General features: G+C 41.5%; 1 protein-coding gene across 1 annotated transcript in view; it reads right to left on the minus strand.

The window, feature by feature from the left end:
• ADGRV1 (adhesion G protein-coupled receptor V1) overlaps positions 1-18,803 on the minus strand; it is a 546,035-nt gene that overhangs the window by 342,601 nt on the left and 184,631 nt on the right. Inside the window, exons 62-70 of the mRNA XM_040241540.1 lie at positions 18,222-18,360; positions 17,874-18,059; positions 17,364-17,596; positions 15,522-15,670; positions 12,830-13,031; positions 12,092-12,311; positions 9,527-9,766; positions 7,968-8,117; positions 6,493-6,966 (exon numbers count right to left, since the gene is read on the minus strand). Of these exons, the coding sequence (XP_040097474.1) occupies positions 6,493-6,966; positions 7,968-8,117; positions 9,527-9,766; positions 12,092-12,311; positions 12,830-13,031; positions 15,522-15,670; positions 17,364-17,596; positions 17,874-18,059; positions 18,222-18,360 (1,993 nt within the window). The remainder of the gene's footprint in view (positions 1-6,492; positions 6,967-7,967; positions 8,118-9,526; positions 9,767-12,091; positions 12,312-12,829; positions 13,032-15,521; positions 15,671-17,363; positions 17,597-17,873; positions 18,060-18,221; positions 18,361-18,803) is intronic.

Raw genomic sequence — 18,803 nt, forward strand, 5'->3', positions numbered from 1 at the left:
CAACCCAGGTCTCCTGCATTACAGGCGGATTCTCTACCACCTTAGCCACCAAGGGAGCCCAAGAATACTGGAGTGGGCAGCCTGTACCTTCTCCAGGGGATCTTCCCAACCCAGGGATCAAACCCAGGTCTCCTGCATTGTGGGCAGATTCTTTAGCAGCTGAGCCACTGAGGAAGCCCAAGAATACTGCAGTGGTAGCCTATCCCTTTTCCAGGGGATCTTCTAGACCCAGGAATTGAACCAGGGTCTCCTGCACTGCCGGATTCTTTACCAGCTGAGCTACCAGGGAAGCCTGGATGACCTGAAGAATGATGAGAATCCCAGGAGTCTCAGTGATAGAATCACGTGTTCCAAGAATGGAGGGAGCACAGTGGTGAAAAGTGTCAGCTCCTAAGACCAGCAAAACTCGCTTTCTCCTTCTTCACTGGGTAGGAACTAATAACTCTAATGACATTTACTCAAAACAGATAATGATTTAGGTACACTGATTATCCAAATATTTTGGATAAGTAAAAACTTCTAACACCATATATTAGACTACCAATGTTCAAAGTTTTAGAATCCAACAAAATAGGGAAATCCTGAATTTAAAAACTTATATTACTTTACAGTGGAGAAGAAGATGGCAACCCACTCCAGTATTCTTACCTGGAGAACCCCATGGACAGAGGAGCCTGGCAGGCTACGGTCCACGGGATCCCAAGAATCGGACACGAGTTAGCAACAAAACCACCACCACCACCACCACGACCATTACTTTATAGAGATTTTTTTTTAGCACTTACATTTGTCCATAGAAACCTTGCTAATGATAATGGATACGCTGCCATAACGTGGAATATTACTAACGACTCCACACATCTTTAATGGATGCAAAAATAACCATTTCTGAGAGGTCTGTTCTTCTTTTAAGTGTCATGTACTTAAACACACATCAAACCACCCAAATGTGTAAAATCTGTCCTATGGTGGTTTCAAACGTGCAACATGAGGGGAACAGATGTTTCACTCATTCGATCGATCTTCCTTTTTTCAAAATGACATTCACTGAACATGAGGCACAGATCAAGGGCTGAGGAAACAAGACATAAATCAGTCTCCTGACTTTAATCATGTGCCTCCCTCCTCTCCCTGAAGGAGGGGCCCCTCCCCATGCAGTTCACTGGCTGGGCAGCTAAGCATGCTTTGGTCCCCATATCCTAAAAAAATGAAGGGCCAGATGTCAGCTCAAAGCACCAGGCATTTGTGCCTTGCCACCCAGCTCCGTTCACGGGCCCATTCAGCACAAGGACTCATGTGGTATGCCAGGACCCCAGTGTGCGGTAATGAAACATTAACGTTTGAACAGGAGTCAACGGGGCACTTGGGGAAATGCTGGTTTGCCTACAGAAGGAAAGCAGGGTGACTAATTTGAAAAGGAACTTGAAGGTTTTTAGGAGTTGAGCATGTTCTGTTATGCCCTCTCATGTTCTGGACCTAGGACGGCATCACAGAACCATTCTACAGATTGCCCATCATTCTTGATGGCTTTTGGCAAGAATAGAATTTACTCGCCCATAATACCCTGTATGCATCTTGAATACTGCCTCCTCACTCACTCTTATAACTGGCTGTTAAAGGGCCTTCTCCTGCATCAACAGGGAGCAGTGTGACAACAGGGATTACACTCCATGCTCAGTGTGTCTGCGGTGCTTCTCACAACCGCTGACCTGTGGTAAGTGCCCCATAAATACTTGAAAAAATGACAACAATGGATATAATCTTATCTTGCATTCTAGGCTCTCTTAAACATAGTGTACCAGTGATTCTTACCATCACTTCATCTAAGAAGCCTGTCATTAACCTTGTTAACCAGATGGTGAACTGTTCACTCTGACCCTCATGTCAAACCAACATCAAGAGTCTTCTAGTTTTCAGAACCTAATGGAAACTCACTCTGTTCCAACACCCACTTGAAGGTCCTTCCCTGTGGGTGACCCAGCTGAAATCCTAACATTTATCAGGAGGGTGCAGCAGGGACAATTGTATGTAACTTGTAACTAACATCCCAAACTTCAAGAGCTCCCGGGGCGTGAGGCAAGAAAAGGGCCACTGGGAAAATCCTCCCCTCGCTTTAGCACGTGTCACACTTGGCCCCAAAGGGTCACCTTGGAGACTAACGCACACAGCAACACCTAACCATCTAGGAGCAGCCTACACCACACACCCTGGAACGTAGAGACAGGAAGAACCCATGAAAATTTAATCATACTAATGAAAGATGTTAAAGCTTGCCAATAAGAGAAGCTTTCATGTATGTGCAAGCTAGTAAACTTTTGCTACTCTTTATTGAAAATAGAAATCATAAAAATAAATAATTAATATAGGTTCAGAACAGATATGAAGATATCCATAGATACCTCAAAGGAAAGTTATTAGGAAAGTTAAGATCTTTATAAAGTGTACCATTAAGCCTTCAAAGGGAAAGGAAAAGAGGGTGATCATCCTTCAAAATGTCTCAGGTACCCCAAGAGATAAAAGCTAGGCAGACCAAGGATCTTACCCCCTGTGAGATAAATAGATATGATAGATATATCATATATATATATATATATTTCAGCTTTCTTATGTAATTAGTCAGAGAGTAATTTGTCCATCCTAAAGGAAATCAGTCCTCGGTGTTCACTGGAAGGACTGATGTTGAAGCTGTAATTCCAATACTTTGGCCACCTGATGTGAAGAGCTGACTTATCTGAAAAGACCCTGATGTCAGGAAAGATTGAAGGCAGGAAGAGAAGGGGATGACAGAGGATGAGATGGTTAGATGGCATCACTGACTCAATGGACATGAGTTTGGGTAAACTCCGGGAGTTGGTCATGGACAGGGAGGCCTGGCGTGCTGCGGTTCATGGGGTCACAAAGAGTTGGACATGACTGAGCGACTGAACTGAACTGAATTTGTATTATCCACATTGTAAAAGAATAGCATAACCTTCACGGTGGCATGCCTTATTGCCAAGTGAAATGTGTATAAAAAATAAACAGCGATTCCTAGAAAAGTTAAAGGAAGACCTCCTAGCGCTCAATAAGAGATTTAAACTTGAGTGCGTTCAGAACCTGATGTTACCCAGATCGGTATGGGAAAATGTTTCAAGTACATAACTAAAGCACACTGTATTTTTTTAAACTCTTCTAATTTGTAAAGGAGACTTGATACAATAATATTCTGATTACTTTAATCCATCTCTCATTTCCCTAGCTTTGCACTGTTTATTCCAGTCTTGAGAACTGGGGGATATAGGACATGAATTCAAAACTTGATACAACAAAGCCATGTCATTGAGTCAATTTCTTAAACAACTTCAGGGATGTAGGAATAACCATGGATCCCAGGGCTCACTAAGAAGCCTCCATTTCCCCAGCTGATTCAACAGCAAAAGTAAAAAACTCAAAAGCACAAAAAGATCAAAAGGCTGTATCAGTACAGTTCACTTCAGTCGCTCAGTTGTGTCAGCCTCTTTGCGACCCCATGAATCGCAGCACGCCAGGCCTCCCTATCCATCACCAACTCCCGGAGTTCACTCAAACTCACGTCCATCGAGTCAGTGATACCATCCAGCCATCGCATCCTCTGTCGTCCCCTTCTCCTCCCGCCCCCAATCCGTCCCAGCATCAGAGTCTTTTCCAATGAATCAACTCTTCTCATGAGGTGGCCAAAGTACTGGAGTTTCAGCTTCAGCATCATTCCTTCCAAAGAAATCCCAGGGCTGATCTTCAGAATGGACTGGTTGGATCTCCTTGCAGTCCAAGGGACTCTCAAGAGTCTTCTCCAACACCACAGTTCAAACGCATCAATTCTTCGGCCCTCAGCCTTCTTCACAGTCCAACTCTCACATCCATACATGAGCACAGCCTTGACTAGACGGACCTTAGTTGGCAAAGTGATGTCTCTGCTTTTGAATATGCTGTCTAGGTTGGTCATAACTTTCCTTCCAAGGAGTAAGCGTCTTTTAATTTCATGGCTGCAGGCACCATCTGCAGTGATTTTGGAGCCCAGAAAAATAAAGTCTGACACAGTTTCCACTGTTTCCCCATCTATTTCCCATGAAGTGATGGGACCGGATGCCATGATCTTCGTTTTCTGAATGTTGAACTTTAAGCCAACTTTTTCGCTCTCCTCTTTCACTTTCATCAAGAGACTCTTTAGTTCTTCACTTTCTGCCATAAGGGTGGTGTCATCTGCGTATCTGATGTTATTGATATTTCTCCCGGCAATCTTGATTCCAGGTTGTGTTTTTTCCAGCCCAGTGTTTCTCATGATGTACTCTGCAGATAAGTTAAATAAGCAGGGTGACAATATACAGCCTTGACATACTCCTTTTCCTATTTGGAACCAGTCTGTTGTTCCATGTCCAGTTCTAACTGTTGCTTCCTGACCTGCATACAGATTTCTCAAGAGGCAGGTCAGGTGGTCTGGTATTCCCATCTCTTTCGGAATTTTCCACAGTTTACTGTGATCCACACAGTCAAAGGCTTTGGCATAGTCAATAAAGCAGAAATAGATGTTTTCTAGAACTCTCTTGCTTTTTCCATGATCCAGTGGATATTGGCAATTTGATCTCTGGTTCCTCTGCCTTTTCTAAAACCAGCTTGAACATCAGGAGTTCACGGTTCACATATTGCTGAAGCCTGGCTTGGAGAACTTTGAGCATTACTTTACTAGCATGTGAGATGAGTGCAATTATGCGGTAGTTTGAGGTACCAATTAATATACTATGTCAAAAGGTAGCAAATTTTCTATGGATCATAGGCTTAAATGAAACCAAGGTCATCCATTACTGAGTGGGCTGAACTTAGTGGACTGTAAACAGGAAGCTGTCTCATTTCTGTCCTCTTACTGCTTTGTAGGGTTTCTTTGCACTTCCCTTTGACAATGTTGTGTGTAGATCTTAAAGCTTCCTGTCATTTTTTATGAAGGTAAAGGCCAGATCCATACCAGTAAAAACTTTCATCTCACACACCATTAAAGCTCCTCTATTTATCCCAGTTCTTGCTCAATCCACAGCTAAAGATCTAAGGTGGGAAAGGGATCATGGCATGACTTTTTGGTACTTCTCCAGCCCTTCTTGGACCTTTCCATCAATCTTCCGGCACCTCTGGAGCAGGTGGGGGGTTGCTTTGAGGAAGAATGACAAGGGTCTTGCCTCACTTCTGTAGTCCTTTCTTGAATAACACTGGCAGGCACCCAAACATTTCACCTTTCATGGAATCCAATTGTATGTTCATCAGAGACTTCAGAATTCAGCTCATCGCCATTCCACCACAGAAACGTACACTCTTCCAATGACCCTTTTTACTGTCTCCTAACTTCACAATCCACCTCATACCATTCTCAAGACGACTCCAATCTGGCTACCCTCTGGCACGGCCTTCCATGGCCATGAGATAACAATCCCCACTGCTGCAATGCATCCCATGTGTGAGATAAATGAGCTCCTCTCCCATGCATATGGAAGGAGATTAGGTATCCTCTTGGACGGATCAAGACAGTCCCTCAAATCACTTTCTGTGGCTCAGAGTGAGAAAGACTGCTGGGCACCCACTTGGTTCCTGCCACTTTCATCTGATATGTTGGCAGAATAGTCTGCTGTCTTCTCTCCTCATTAACAAAAAAAACCATAGCTGACTTCCTGGGTGGCAGATTTTCAAGGAGAGAAAGGCAGATACCATGTAGCTCCGTCAAACCCCGGGAAACATGTATCCGTCTCTCACTGCACTGCTCTTCAGTAAGAGCACAAGCGTTAGTCACTCAGTCGTGTCCGACTCTTTGTGACCCCATGGACTATAGCCCACCAGGCTCCTCTGTCCTTGGAATTCTCCAGGCAAGAATACCGGAGTGGGTGGCCATTTCCTTCTCCAGATAGGAGCGCAAGGAAGCCTACAAATATCTCCCCCTCAATAAGCATCCAGTGTGTACACGTGTGTGTAATGTGAGTGTGTGCCGCACTTGGAACAATTCCTGGAATTCTGAAGAACTAAATAACTGCCTTCTACTGTCCCGACAAAAGTATTTTATCTCCAGGAAGGAACAGACACTTATTCACTTATAATTTGCAAATACCAAGGCAATGGCACCCCACTCCAGTACTCTTGCCTGGAGAATCCCATGGATGGAGGAGCCTGGTGGGCTGCAGTCCATGGGGTCTCGAAGAGTCAGACATGACTGGGCGACTTCACTTTCACTTTTCACTTTCATGCACTGGAGAAGGAAATGGCAACCCACTCCAGTGTTCTTGTCTGGAGAATCCCAGGGACGGGGGAGCCTCGAACACGACTGAAGCGACTTAGCAGCAGTATATGTATTACCCAAAAATTACTATGCATTTTCTAAGGCATTTTCCACGGTTCCATTTAAATATCGAAATCAGATTTTAAACTGATCATGAGATTAACAAGGGTTTTCTTGAAGGCGTCTTTCGGAATGACTGGGAAAACCAAAGAGATGCTACAAACCTGCCCCTGGACTGGCACGGAGTCCACTTTATATCGGGTACCATCTCTGACCACCAACTGCCTCTCTGCATTTTCTGTAACAACAGACTGCTCCTTGGAGTCAGATGATATTCGATATCTAACAGCCACATCTCCAAATGTGCCCGCAAGCCGGGTTACATTAATTTGGATGAATCTATGAAGGTTCTGCCCGATAAGTACGGACTGATGATCTGAATATAGGGCAAATATTCCATGCGGGTCGTCATTTGCAGAAACAGAGAACCGAATGACACATTTTTCTGTATCCAGTTTTGCTCCTCCCTTTACTGAAACAAGCTGGAGCACATACACTTCCTCGATCTCAGGAATATCATCTGGCAGCAAATGAACATCAAAGCTGGCTTCACTTTCTCCATCAGCAATGGTGAAAATTCCTTTTGTAGAGAGAAAGTCTCCAGTAATATCAAACTCACTACTTAATTCCCAATAAACCTAAAACAAAAGGAAGAAAACCAACAAAGTCATATAACGCAGTGTATTTAATCAAAATCCTTTAAATTCGTTTACCTCAATTATATATAAAAAGCTTGCCTATATATGTCTGCATCAATATATTCAAATTTAAATTTTCCAAGTATCTCTACTTAAGTAATTCAGAAACTGTCTTAACTCTTTTAGGCTATTAAATACCATCTGCAGGACAGGATGACAAAATCTCATTTCACCTGCTTCTAAATTAATAACATAATTTGAAAAGATAAAGAGAAACAAGTTAATTTTAAAATACCATACCAGTTCCACAAGTACATTCAACAGTGAACAAGACCATATTTGAGGGTAAAACGTAAGATAATCTGATATTCACATTGGAATTGGTTTCTGTTTGTTTTTAATAAAAAGAGGATATCTAAGATTTTAAAAATTAAGAATTTCTCCCCAAAAAATCTCTAAAAAATTTATTTTCCAAAAATTTTTAATTCCATAGTTTCAACTGAAGAAAAGTAACAATTAATCTCCAATACAGGGGAAAAGCTAAGTTTATAGAGAGATTTCACAAAATAAATTTAGCTAGCAAAAGATAACCTTGATCTGTTCAATGAATATCTTGATAATTTATAAGGGCATCTCAATGATATTGAGAATAAAGAATATATTAAGCAATTTGTAAAAATCATGGATAGTCTTGTTAAGTAGGAAAGGCTTCACGTTATAGCAAACAAGAAATTACAAAATAGTTCAATCATACTCTGTGATTAAATATGAGAAAGTTTTTGAACTTAACTGCAACTGAATATTTAAAGAGATAACCAGAGGTTGGTGCCAGCGAGCCAGCCCAAAGGGGCCTCAGTGAACCTCAGCATGTGTGAAAATTCATGTCACTTCAGTTTATCAAAAACTCTTAATTCTCCAGAACACGCAGTTTCTCTGTTCTTCTCAACCACAACCATCAGGCAAACGATTACTCTGCTTAAAAATCCAAAGAAAAACAGTACCATAATCTCTCCTGAAACACTCTTTATTCTTCTGACAAAGAAGGTAATGATCAGGGGCCCTTCCAGAGTGGACGGCTCCAAATAGGTCTCCTCAGATAAAGACTCAGGAGCAAACTGAATCACTCCATTAGGATCACCAAACTTCTCTATCTAGAAAGAGAGCAGAGGGAAGACATATGTAACAACTATGGATGAAATTACAGTATCCAATGTACCAGTACCTTGATATGTTGTGTATGTACAAGATAAACTGAGGGAATGAAAGAAACACAATAACGACACTTGGGCATGATTGTATCTGGCTATGTAACTTTTAAAAACCTTCCTTTCCCTGACTGTTACCTAAAGCAAGAAGGTTCTTACTCCTCAAAGATAATGGGAATAAGTGTTCAGAAAATGACAATTTGTAGAACCTCAAAAGGATAGAACTGCAAAGCCTGACTTAGCTTTACTCACCTCATGTTCGCTTCATTTAACCAGTTAAGTTTAGCCAACCTCTTTCTACTGGTTATGACGTATTTAGGTTGATAATATGGAGAGAGGTAATGGCCCTGTGATGGCTAATTTTATGTGTCAGCCTGACTAGGCTAAAGTGTCTCCAGATGTTGCTGTAATGATATTTTGTAGATGTGGTTAGAACTCACAACCAGCTGACAAAGTCAATAAAACTATTCTCAGTAATGTGGATGGACCTCATTCAATGAGATGAAAGCTTTAAAGAGCAAACACTGAGGAATCCCGGAGAAAAAGGAATTCTGCCTCAAGACCACAATTTAGGAATCCTGCTTGCATTTCCAGCCTGCTACCCTGCGCCACAAAATTCAGACTCAAGAAGGCAACTTCAGTTCGTTCCTGAGCTTCCTGCCTGCTTTATGGATTTCTTCCACCTGTTTTATGGATTCTGACTTGCCAGACCCACAGTTATGGGATATAATTCCTTACAAAATTTCTCTTTTTCTTCATATCTGTTTCCCAACATTAACAGTTCCAGTTCTCTGGGGATATCTGAGGATATAGACCCCACATAAAACAGGCTTTTCCAAACTTAGAAAAGGGTGCATCTCTCTACGTTTTTTTTCGGTAACCTTGGTCTCCAGGACTTTCTGCCCCAATGGACTGGGTGATTCATACCAAATAAACTATATCTGGATCTGACTCACACCATCACTGCACCGACTGAAAAAGTACCATTCTTCCTTTCAACAGTCTGACTTGTGATTACCTGTGAACTCTGACACCCTTTAATGGCAAAGATATCCAATGTTTATGATACAACAAATGCCTTCTCTTGAAAAGTGCTAAATCTCCCCAAAGCATCAAATTTTCTCAAAAAGTATAAAATAACTATTTCTCAGTATCTTAAAGAATTATCAATATCAGGCTATGTAATAAACTAATATAACAACCAGAACATCTGACCCACAGGAATTACAACAACTTCATTGGGTTTTATAACTTTTAATTCATCATAAGGCCACAGAGTTTCAACAAATGTAAGCACATTTTCTGAAAGATCCTTTAAAGCCGAAATTCTGTGGGAAAAATAAAGTCAGACTTACTGTTAATGTAACATCTTTAGCTGTGGAGTCTAATTGAGCTTCTCCTCTCACAAGTTTAAGTTTAACGATGAAAGTCTTTTCAATTTCAGCATCACCATGTGGATAGATTACCAGAATGATGCTTCTCACGCCACCTTCCCCATCTCCAAAAGAGAAGGACCCGCTCACCGGGTCTGCGATGTCTCGGTTCTGTGATGGTAAGGCTTCCTGAGAATTGGGTCCTACTATCTCCCAGTTCACCTGCAGGGTGTTTATTTTTTAAAGAAAACAATCAGCTTTCAACAAAGAACTACTCTGCAGGATATGCACTATTAAAAATATATACATACATGTGAAAGTTATTCTAGAATATCTCCCACAAATTCCTATGTTATCAACTCATGTTATTTAAAATAATCTTTACAAACATAAACTATGTCATCTATAGAATATCCATTTTCATGAACAACAGTGTCTAATAAGTAACGAAAAATCTGAATACCTGGTCATTTGTCAACATCACAGGACACCAAAAATACAAAAGCACATACTCTAAACATGTATATATATGTGAGTAATAAGAACTTTGTAGGGCTTTCCAGGTGGCTCAGTGGTAAAGAATCTGCCTGCCAAAGCAGGAGACCCGGGTTCAAACCCCAGGTCGGGAAGATCCCCTGGAGGAGGAAACGGCAGCCCACTCCGGTACTCTTGCCTGGAGAATCCCATGGACAGAGGAGCCTGGCGGGCTGCAGGCCCTGGGGTCACAGAATCAGACATGACTGGGCCACTAAGCACACACACAAACTCTGATAAATACAAGTACAAACTGTCTTGCTAGTGCACAGGCTCTGTTCATCAAAACCTATCTGAATCATGTGAAAAAAAAGTCTGTTGGGTAAGCAGCAAGAAGTACACTTAAATAAATTCCTAGTATAAGAGAAACAGAAATGTTCAGAGTTATAAGAAACAGAATTTTTATGTTGCAACAAAGGCATCATTTAAAGTTTGTGTAATTTAAAATTATATACTTTTCACACCCATAAAGAATTATATACTTTTCACATCCACTTGTCTTTGCTTCTTTCATCTTTGATAGGTGTGAGACACAGCTGACCACTTCTTTCTTTGGAAACACTGCGTCCCATCTTCCTTGGCTTACGTGATACTTATACGGCACAAGTCGTCCTAATTTGCCTTCTCTACGTCTCAGTCTTCTTGACTGGTTCTCCCTCCTCAAATCCATAAATGCTGGGGGCCCAGGACTTGGGTCTGTATCTTTTCCATCCCTGTCTATACTCCTCGGGCCTCAGAGTTTCAAATGCCTCCAAGTGTGTCACCATCTTTCAGATCGGTGTTTGCAGCCCTGACCTCCCCCTAACCCATACCTGCGCATCCCCCGGCCTTCCTGACCTTGCACTGGGGTGTCCTGCTGCTATCCCAAACCAACAAAGCCAAAGCAGAACTCTTACTTTTCCCCAAGCTTCCACGTCTTGATAAACAGCACTACAATGTAACCAGTTGCTCCTCCAAAATCTCTGGGTTATCCTTTATTCCTCTTTCCCTCAGGCTTCACTGGCCTTCGTGTATTTTTCCTCCAAAATATACTCAACCTCTATTCACGCCTGGCCATCTGGACCTCTCTCCCTGTCTGAGCCATGGTTAGCTCTGCTGTGGGCTCTAGAGGGCGACACGCTTCTCATTCCCCTCCCTGCTCCTACTCTGGCTTTTGGACAACCTACTTCCTCCTCGGCAGTTCTAAGTGAGCCGATGATCCGGTAACACTGGTATCATTCCTTTGCTTAAAACTCTCTGATGGCGTCCTACTGGCACTTCGACTCATCTTCAATCTGATTGAGAAAGTTCTCTGTGGTCCAACACCTACAGGTTCCTCTGATCTAACTTGGGCTGTTAACCCTTCATTTCCAAGCCCACCCACCTCGTGGACCTCTTTGCACCTCAAGCATACCAGGTCTGTAGATCTGCACCGTCTCATTCCTCTGCCCAAACGCTCAGCCCCCTAATGGTTACACGAGCACCTCTTTCGGCTTAAATATCACACCCTTACCATCTAATCAAGGGTAGCTAGTAGGAAAAAATATGTTACTAGACAACCAATGGATCACTGAAGAAATCAAAAAAGACCGAGAAACAAACGACAGCAAAAACACAGCAATCCAAAGTCTGCAGGATGCAGCAAAAGCAGTTCTAAGACGGAAATTTACAGCAATTTGTTTGCTTGTTTGAAAATTCTAAGAGAACAGGGACGAACTGTGTCCTCCTAACCTGTGTGTTCTCAGGGACTGTGACAGGGTCTGGCACATGGAAAGCACTCATCAAATGTACTTGTCGAATTTTACCAAAATCCTTCCTTTAACTGTTAACTTTCTCTCAAGAGTACCCTGAAGGCAGCTAGATTTCTCATACATTTTATGTATTTCACAGGATTTGGAAACTGCTTTACATCTACTTGGTAATCAATAAATATTGACTGTGAATAAATGAATATATTTGAGAAATAAGAAAATCCAATACCGTATCTATCAATCAAAATTATTTTAAAAATCATGGAGAAAAGAATAACTCTACCTGAATCTCTCCCAAGAGTCCTCCGGTCCGCTCCAGCACCAAAGGTAAAATCATTGTGGAATTGGGATTAGGAACAGAGACTCTGCTTTGATTGAGAAATCTTACTACACCGAAAGGAGAGTCACTCTTAGCAATCGTGATTCTGCACACTAGGTGGCGCCCAAGGACCGCTCCACCAGTAGCTCCAACAAGCATGATTTCAATGGGCTCCTCAAATTCACTGCATAGCAAGAAGGAGCAATTCTGTGAGTCTAAACATAATAAAATGCCTCTAAAACCCAAATAACTAGTCATTTTCCAAATTGGTCATACATATTCAAGGCACAGTAGTCCTACACCAAGCGCTAAGGAGAGGGTGCTTAGCTAGTAGCGTGAAATGATCAACTTCAGTATTACATAACCTGCAAGTTATTAGACTTTCTCCCCCCCTTTTTAATTGTTTAATGAATTAAGGAAATGCTTTGCAGGATGTTTCCACATCTGACTATAGACTTTTCAATCTAGAAGAACAAAAATCAGTATTTCTTCTTCTATTTGAGAAAAAGTGACCCATAATCACTAGGGTCTCTCATTCCCTTTTTCCGCACCCCAGTACCCCACCCCCTAGAATTACTTACGCATTTCTCCATAGGCACAACTATAACCTAAAATTCTATTTTCAGTGCAAAACATAGGTAAAGACTGGAACACAATACTCGTGATTTACATACGTGCATGTTACATACAAAAGAGTATTACCTTTCATCGTCATCAATGATGGAAACATTTATAAAACTTAAGTTCTGCCCATGCTGAAAGGTGACCGAACTACCATGCAGTACATAATCGACACCACCAGGAACCGCAGAGGAGCTCTGAGAGACGAAATCAGCCGTCACACAGCCGTAAGTGCCGTGAAGCCTCTGCACGGGAATCATGATCATCCCTGTATCTTCCTCCACTGGAACAGGAATGTGCAATGGATTGGTATGCCAGCCAAAGAAACCGACTTTAATATGGTTCACTTAAATCAAACATGACAGTTAAATATAACAGGACGATGCAAACACTCAATTTTTCTGTGGTTCGTTTCTCGCTTTAAAGAACCATTAGTGAACATGTCACGACTTACTTTTTAGGAGAAATACAGTGTGTCAAAAGTTGAAAGTTATAGTGAGCAGTGTAAGCTAGAATTTAAATAACTGATTTAATCATCAGCAAAGGCATTCTGCCTCTGTGTGCCACATACAAGTAAGTAACCCTTCAGTTCAGTTCAGTCGCTCAGTTGTGTCCGACTCTGCGACCCCATGAATTACAGCACACCAGGCCTCCTTGTCTATCACCAACTCCCGGAGTTCACTCAAACTCAGGTCCATCGAGTCCATGATGCCATCCAGCCATCTCATCCTCTGTCATCCTGCCCCCCATCCCTCCCAGCATCAGTCTTTTCCAATGAGTCAACCCTTCGCATGAGGTGGCCAAAGTACTGGAGTTTCAGCTTTAGCATCATTCCTTCCAAAGAAATCCCGGGGCTGATCTCCTTTAGAATGGACTGATTGGATCTCCTTGCAGTCCAAGGGACTCTCAAGAGTCTTCTCCAACACCATAGTTCAAAAGCATCAATTCTTTGGCACTCAGCTTTCCTCACAGTCCAACTCTCACATCCATACATGACTACTGGAAAAACCATAGCCTTGACTAGTCGGATCTTGTTGGCAAAGTAATGTCTCTGCTTTTGAATATGCTATTTAGGTTGGTCATAACTTTCCTTCTAAGGAGTAAGCATCTTTTAATTTCATGGCTCCAATCACCATCTGCAGTGATTTTGGAGCCCCCAAAAATAAAGTCTGACACTGCTTCCACTGTTTCCCCATCTATTTCCCATGAAGTGGTGGGACCAGATGCCATGATCTTTGTTTTCTGAATGTTGAGCTTTAAGCCAACTTTTTCACTCTCCTCTTTCACTTTCATCAAGAGGCTTTTTAGTTCCTCTTCACTTTCTGCCATAGGGTGGTGTCATCTGCATATCTGAGGTTATCGATATTTCTCCCGGCAATCTTGATTCCAGCTTGTGCTTCCTCCAGCCCAGTGTTTCTCATGATGTACTCTGCAGATAAGTTAAATAAGCAGGGTGACAATATACAGCCTTGACGTACTCCGTTTCCTATTTGGAACCAGTCTGTTGTTCCATGTCCAGTTCTAACTGTTGCTTCCTGACCTGCATACAGATTTCTCAAGAGGCAGGTCATGTGGTCTGGTATTCCCATCTCTCTCAGAATTTTCCACAGTTTATTGTGATCCACACAGTCAAAGGCTTTGGCATAGTCAATAAAGCAGAAATAGATGTTTTTCTAGAACTCTCTTGCTTTTTCCATGATTCAGCAGATGTTGGCAATTTGATCTCTGGTTCCTCTGCCTTTTCTAAAACCAGCTTGAACATCAGGAAGTTCATGGTTCACGTACTGCTAAAGCCTGGCTTGGAAAATTTTGAGCATTACTTTACTAGTGTGTGCGATGAGTGCAATTGTGTGGTAGTTTGAGCATTCTCTGGCATTGCCTTTCTTTGGGATTGGAATGAAAACTGATCTTTTTGGCCACTGCTGAGTTTTCCAAATTTGCTGGCATATTGAGTGCAGCACTTTTACAGCATCATCTTTTAGGATTTGAAATAGCTCAACTGGAATTCCATCACCTCCACTAACCCTTACTGGTAGACAAACTGGTAGATAATGGTAGACAAACACAAGGGCAGATAACAAAAGAATTTGACAGAGGCAATGAAGGTATAAACTGATTGCAATAATAAGATAAAATGTTTATTTGAAAGGTATATTCATATTCTGCCTTTGAATAAAAACAGAAAGGCAGCGAACTTCTTCTACCCAGGGGGATGTATAACCATATATTCCACTTTCCACTTCTACATGAGGGGAGAATTGGCAACAGAAGGCAAGCTGCTATTAGGAACTGTTTGAAGAAAGCATGATTGGGATGATTGGGAGTCCAGATACTGCCTGTGCCTGCAGTCCAGTAAAATGTTTCAAAGGTGATTATTCATTAGAAAGTGAATATTCCACTGATTTTTAAATTGCAAAGGAAATTAAACATTGCATAAATTAGAACTTATAAAACTCTTCAAAATATAAATATTTCAATAATCCTAAAATTAAACATAATTTTTCTAAATGCCTTATTCCTAACCATTTCATTTTGCCATACACAATGAGACTCAAGACTGCCCAAAAGTAACTCAAAATATGTTTTAAAAATGAATACAAATATATACACATAAAGGCATAAATAAATACAAAGTATATATGTAAACACACACACGCACACACACACCCCAAACAAAGAAAATGCGTGTAGGAATTCAAACTGACAATGTCGTGCTCAGGTACTCTGATTCAGAAATTGGTACTAAATTTATAAGTAAGGTTACTGAACCTACCTTCAAAGGTGGTATACCTTGGGTCAAATTCGATGATTCCCTCTGCATTATCATTTTTCATTATGATGATTCGGACAATGGAGATGTTTCCTATTTCAGGTGGTTGGTCTATTTGAAGTCCATTTTCTTGGATGGTAAAATCATACCCGCTTGCAAAGTCATAAAAAATAAAATAGAATAAACTGAGTATATAATCGCTTAGCATAAACTGAAGAAGGGTCCTACTAGCTCCTGTAATTGAGTCTTATGAAGCTCAACACGAAAATACTTTTCTTTTCTGAAACGATGTTTGAAATAGATTTCTACACTGCTCTCAGTTATTACTGCCTGGATAAAATAAAAACTAATATACTGTCACTAAACGTAGGCCATGGGAAGATAATAAAACTATAAGGAAATTGGGAAGAAGTTGGAAAATTAACTTCCAGGGCTAGGAAGGTACCGCTGAACACACACGAAACCACTTTAGTCCTTCCTTCAAGTTCCAAATTCTACCTAGTATTTTTAACCCACCTAGCTTTGAAAGCTCATTAATATGATCATATATAAGGCAAAATTAGAAAACTGGGCATTAAAATATTAAAAGAAACTGTTATCAATAGTCTGAGAAGGATTATGGCTTAGCTGCTTAACATAACTTAATATCAAGGCAGTAAGTTTTCTAGAAACTAGGAAAATTGGGTTTATACTATCCTTTTCAGATCAAAGTAAGCCTGGAAATGTATCTGGAAGAAAAACATTACTTCCTTAGAATCAGGCTTAAGTGGGAATTGGGTTTTTTAAAGGATAGTAATGGGACAAATGCTTCAAGCCCTACTTAGTCAAAAACACAGATATAATATCACACATAATGTGCTATGCTTATCAAAGTTCACTCAATTAATTAAAACTGACCAGCGCATGTTTTAATGCATTTACTATAAGGACAAATTCATGCCCATCATCAAACACAGACTCATTTCTGGAAACTGAAGATTTGAAGGGTTTGTCAGCTCACAGCTAATTCTTCCCAGGGGAATGATATACATTCTGCCTCCTTCAGGGAAATATTTTAGTTAGAAGAAAGCTTTAAAGATTGGCATTAATATCACCAATTCAAAAACATTTTCACTGCACACACAAGTAAACTTCCTCTAAGAACTATCTAAACACAAACATGATTCCAGTTGAAGGTTACGCGTGAGCGAGAGGTGTCCAGGTGCTTCTTACGCCACTCAAGCTCTGAGTATTTCATCCATTTCATCATGGAACACGTGTTCCCCACCCTGTTAACCAAGTCGCGCCTGCTAAATCAGAGAACAAGAGAGTCTCGACAGGGTTAATTCTTGATCTTCACTGAATCCCTGATGCGCTACCCACCAACTATCTCTGACTCAAAAATTCCCCAGCTTTAAAAAAGCCTTTGGGCAAATATCTACCTCATTCATCCACAAAGAAGACAATACAGTCTTCAGAGATACTCCAAGGAAAGAAATCTCTCAGTCCAGCCCGCTCGCTCCCTGGTGTACAGACAAGAGATGGGGGAACCAAAATCAGTCCTGCCAGCTGACCTTTGACCTAGAGAACAGCTCCTCTCTTTTCTCACCAATTACTTACTACCAGCTTACGCCGTGTTCAATTCTCTTGCTTACGCAGTGACTTCACACAATGAAAACGCATACTTTCAGGAGAAAAAAAATTATATTTTGCAACGTGGTATAATTAACAGCCTTTGCCACCATGTCCTGTTTCAGTGTCACAGAAAATGTGAGAAAAAGCCGGGGTAGACCATCTTAGAGCTTAGAATTAATCACTGCACAGCCCAGCTCTGACTCATCCTTTCTCTCTTTTTTCTATTTTTACCTTCCCAGGAGTTCCACCTCCGTCATCACGAGGGAAAATTCCTCAGGACCTTCAGGAAGGCTGTCATCAAGGATTTCAATGTGCACGCTTTTCACCGTCTCTCTGGCTTCGAAGAGGAGCTGCACGGGTGGAGGCAGGAAGTCCACGCCGACCTTGGCTGTCCCGCTCACAGCCTCCAAGCAGAGCCTCACGCGGCCGAAAGACCCACCCGATCGGATGACTGTGAGGTTAACCTGCGCAAGAAGCAGTGGTTTTTCATTTGGTTCGGGTGAGTACTCTACCAGGCCAGACTTAATTTTGAGCGTCTCTAATTTTACTTACCAGGATTATCTGGAAGTTCTATGCAAATTGATAAAAAAGTATATACAGTCGACATTAAAATGACAGCAGAAGCACATGAAATCAGCTGTGAAGACTTGAGAATGTGAACGTAGAAACACATTTTAAAGATCGCTCGTGATACAAAAGATAAAAAGTGACGTCTACGGCTTTAAGCATTTCACACGCTACCTTTTGTACTTCCTCTGTCACTCGCAGCTGCTCTTGTGAAAAGGTGAACCGGCCATAGGGAAAGTCACTAGCCACCATGGTGATGTTGGCGGTGGTGCTGGACTCGCTCAACACTCCGCCCTCGCTGACCCCAGTGAGCTGAAACTCATAGAAATGCTTTTCCTCGGGAAGGTCATCGTTCAAAGCCTAGAGACGGACAGAAAGAGCCATTCGCAGCAGAATATGAACATTTCAAGAAAAATATATATCACGTAAGCAACGACAACAAGCTGTGATATTAAGCCTACCCCCCAACCACACACACACACTGACAGCAAAGGGCGTGACAGCAATCAGTAACCGAGATACCTGTATCACTACAATGGCCGCAGACTGTCCATCTCGCATCGTCAGCTTTCCTGATGTTTCAGCAAATTCATCCAAGGAAGGAGGGACTATCCTCCAGGACACTGTGACCTCCCCAGAAATCGCTGGGCCACGAATAAGGCTGCAACAATGTAACACGTATATTTCAATACATTTTTACTGAAAGAGCTTTTCCTAGATATTTGCTGTGTCCTTCAACAATAAAAAATTTTCATTTATTTCCAGAACATTATGCATTTTTTAAAACCTGGTATTAGAGTACAGTTCATTTATACTGTTGTATTAATTTCAGCTGTAAAGTGAATCAGTTATGTAAGTACATATATCCACTCTTTTTTAGATTCTTTTCCCACATAGGTCATTAAAGAGAATGGAGAAGAGTTCCCTGTGTTATACAGTAGGTTCCTGTTAGTTATCTATTCTACAAATCAAAGTAAAGTTAAAGCGTTAGTTGTCCAGTCCTGTCTTACTCTTCGTGACCCCATGGACTGTAGACCGCCATGCTCCTCTGTCCAAGGGATTCTCCAGGCTAGAACACTGGAGTGGGTTGCCATTCCCTTCTCC

Source organism: Oryx dammah, unplaced genomic scaffold, assembly GCF_014754425.2.
Source record: "Oryx dammah isolate SB20612 unplaced genomic scaffold, SCBI_Odam_1.1 HiC_scaffold_5, whole genome shotgun sequence".
NCBI lineage: Eukaryota > Metazoa > Chordata > Mammalia > Artiodactyla > Bovidae > Oryx > Oryx dammah.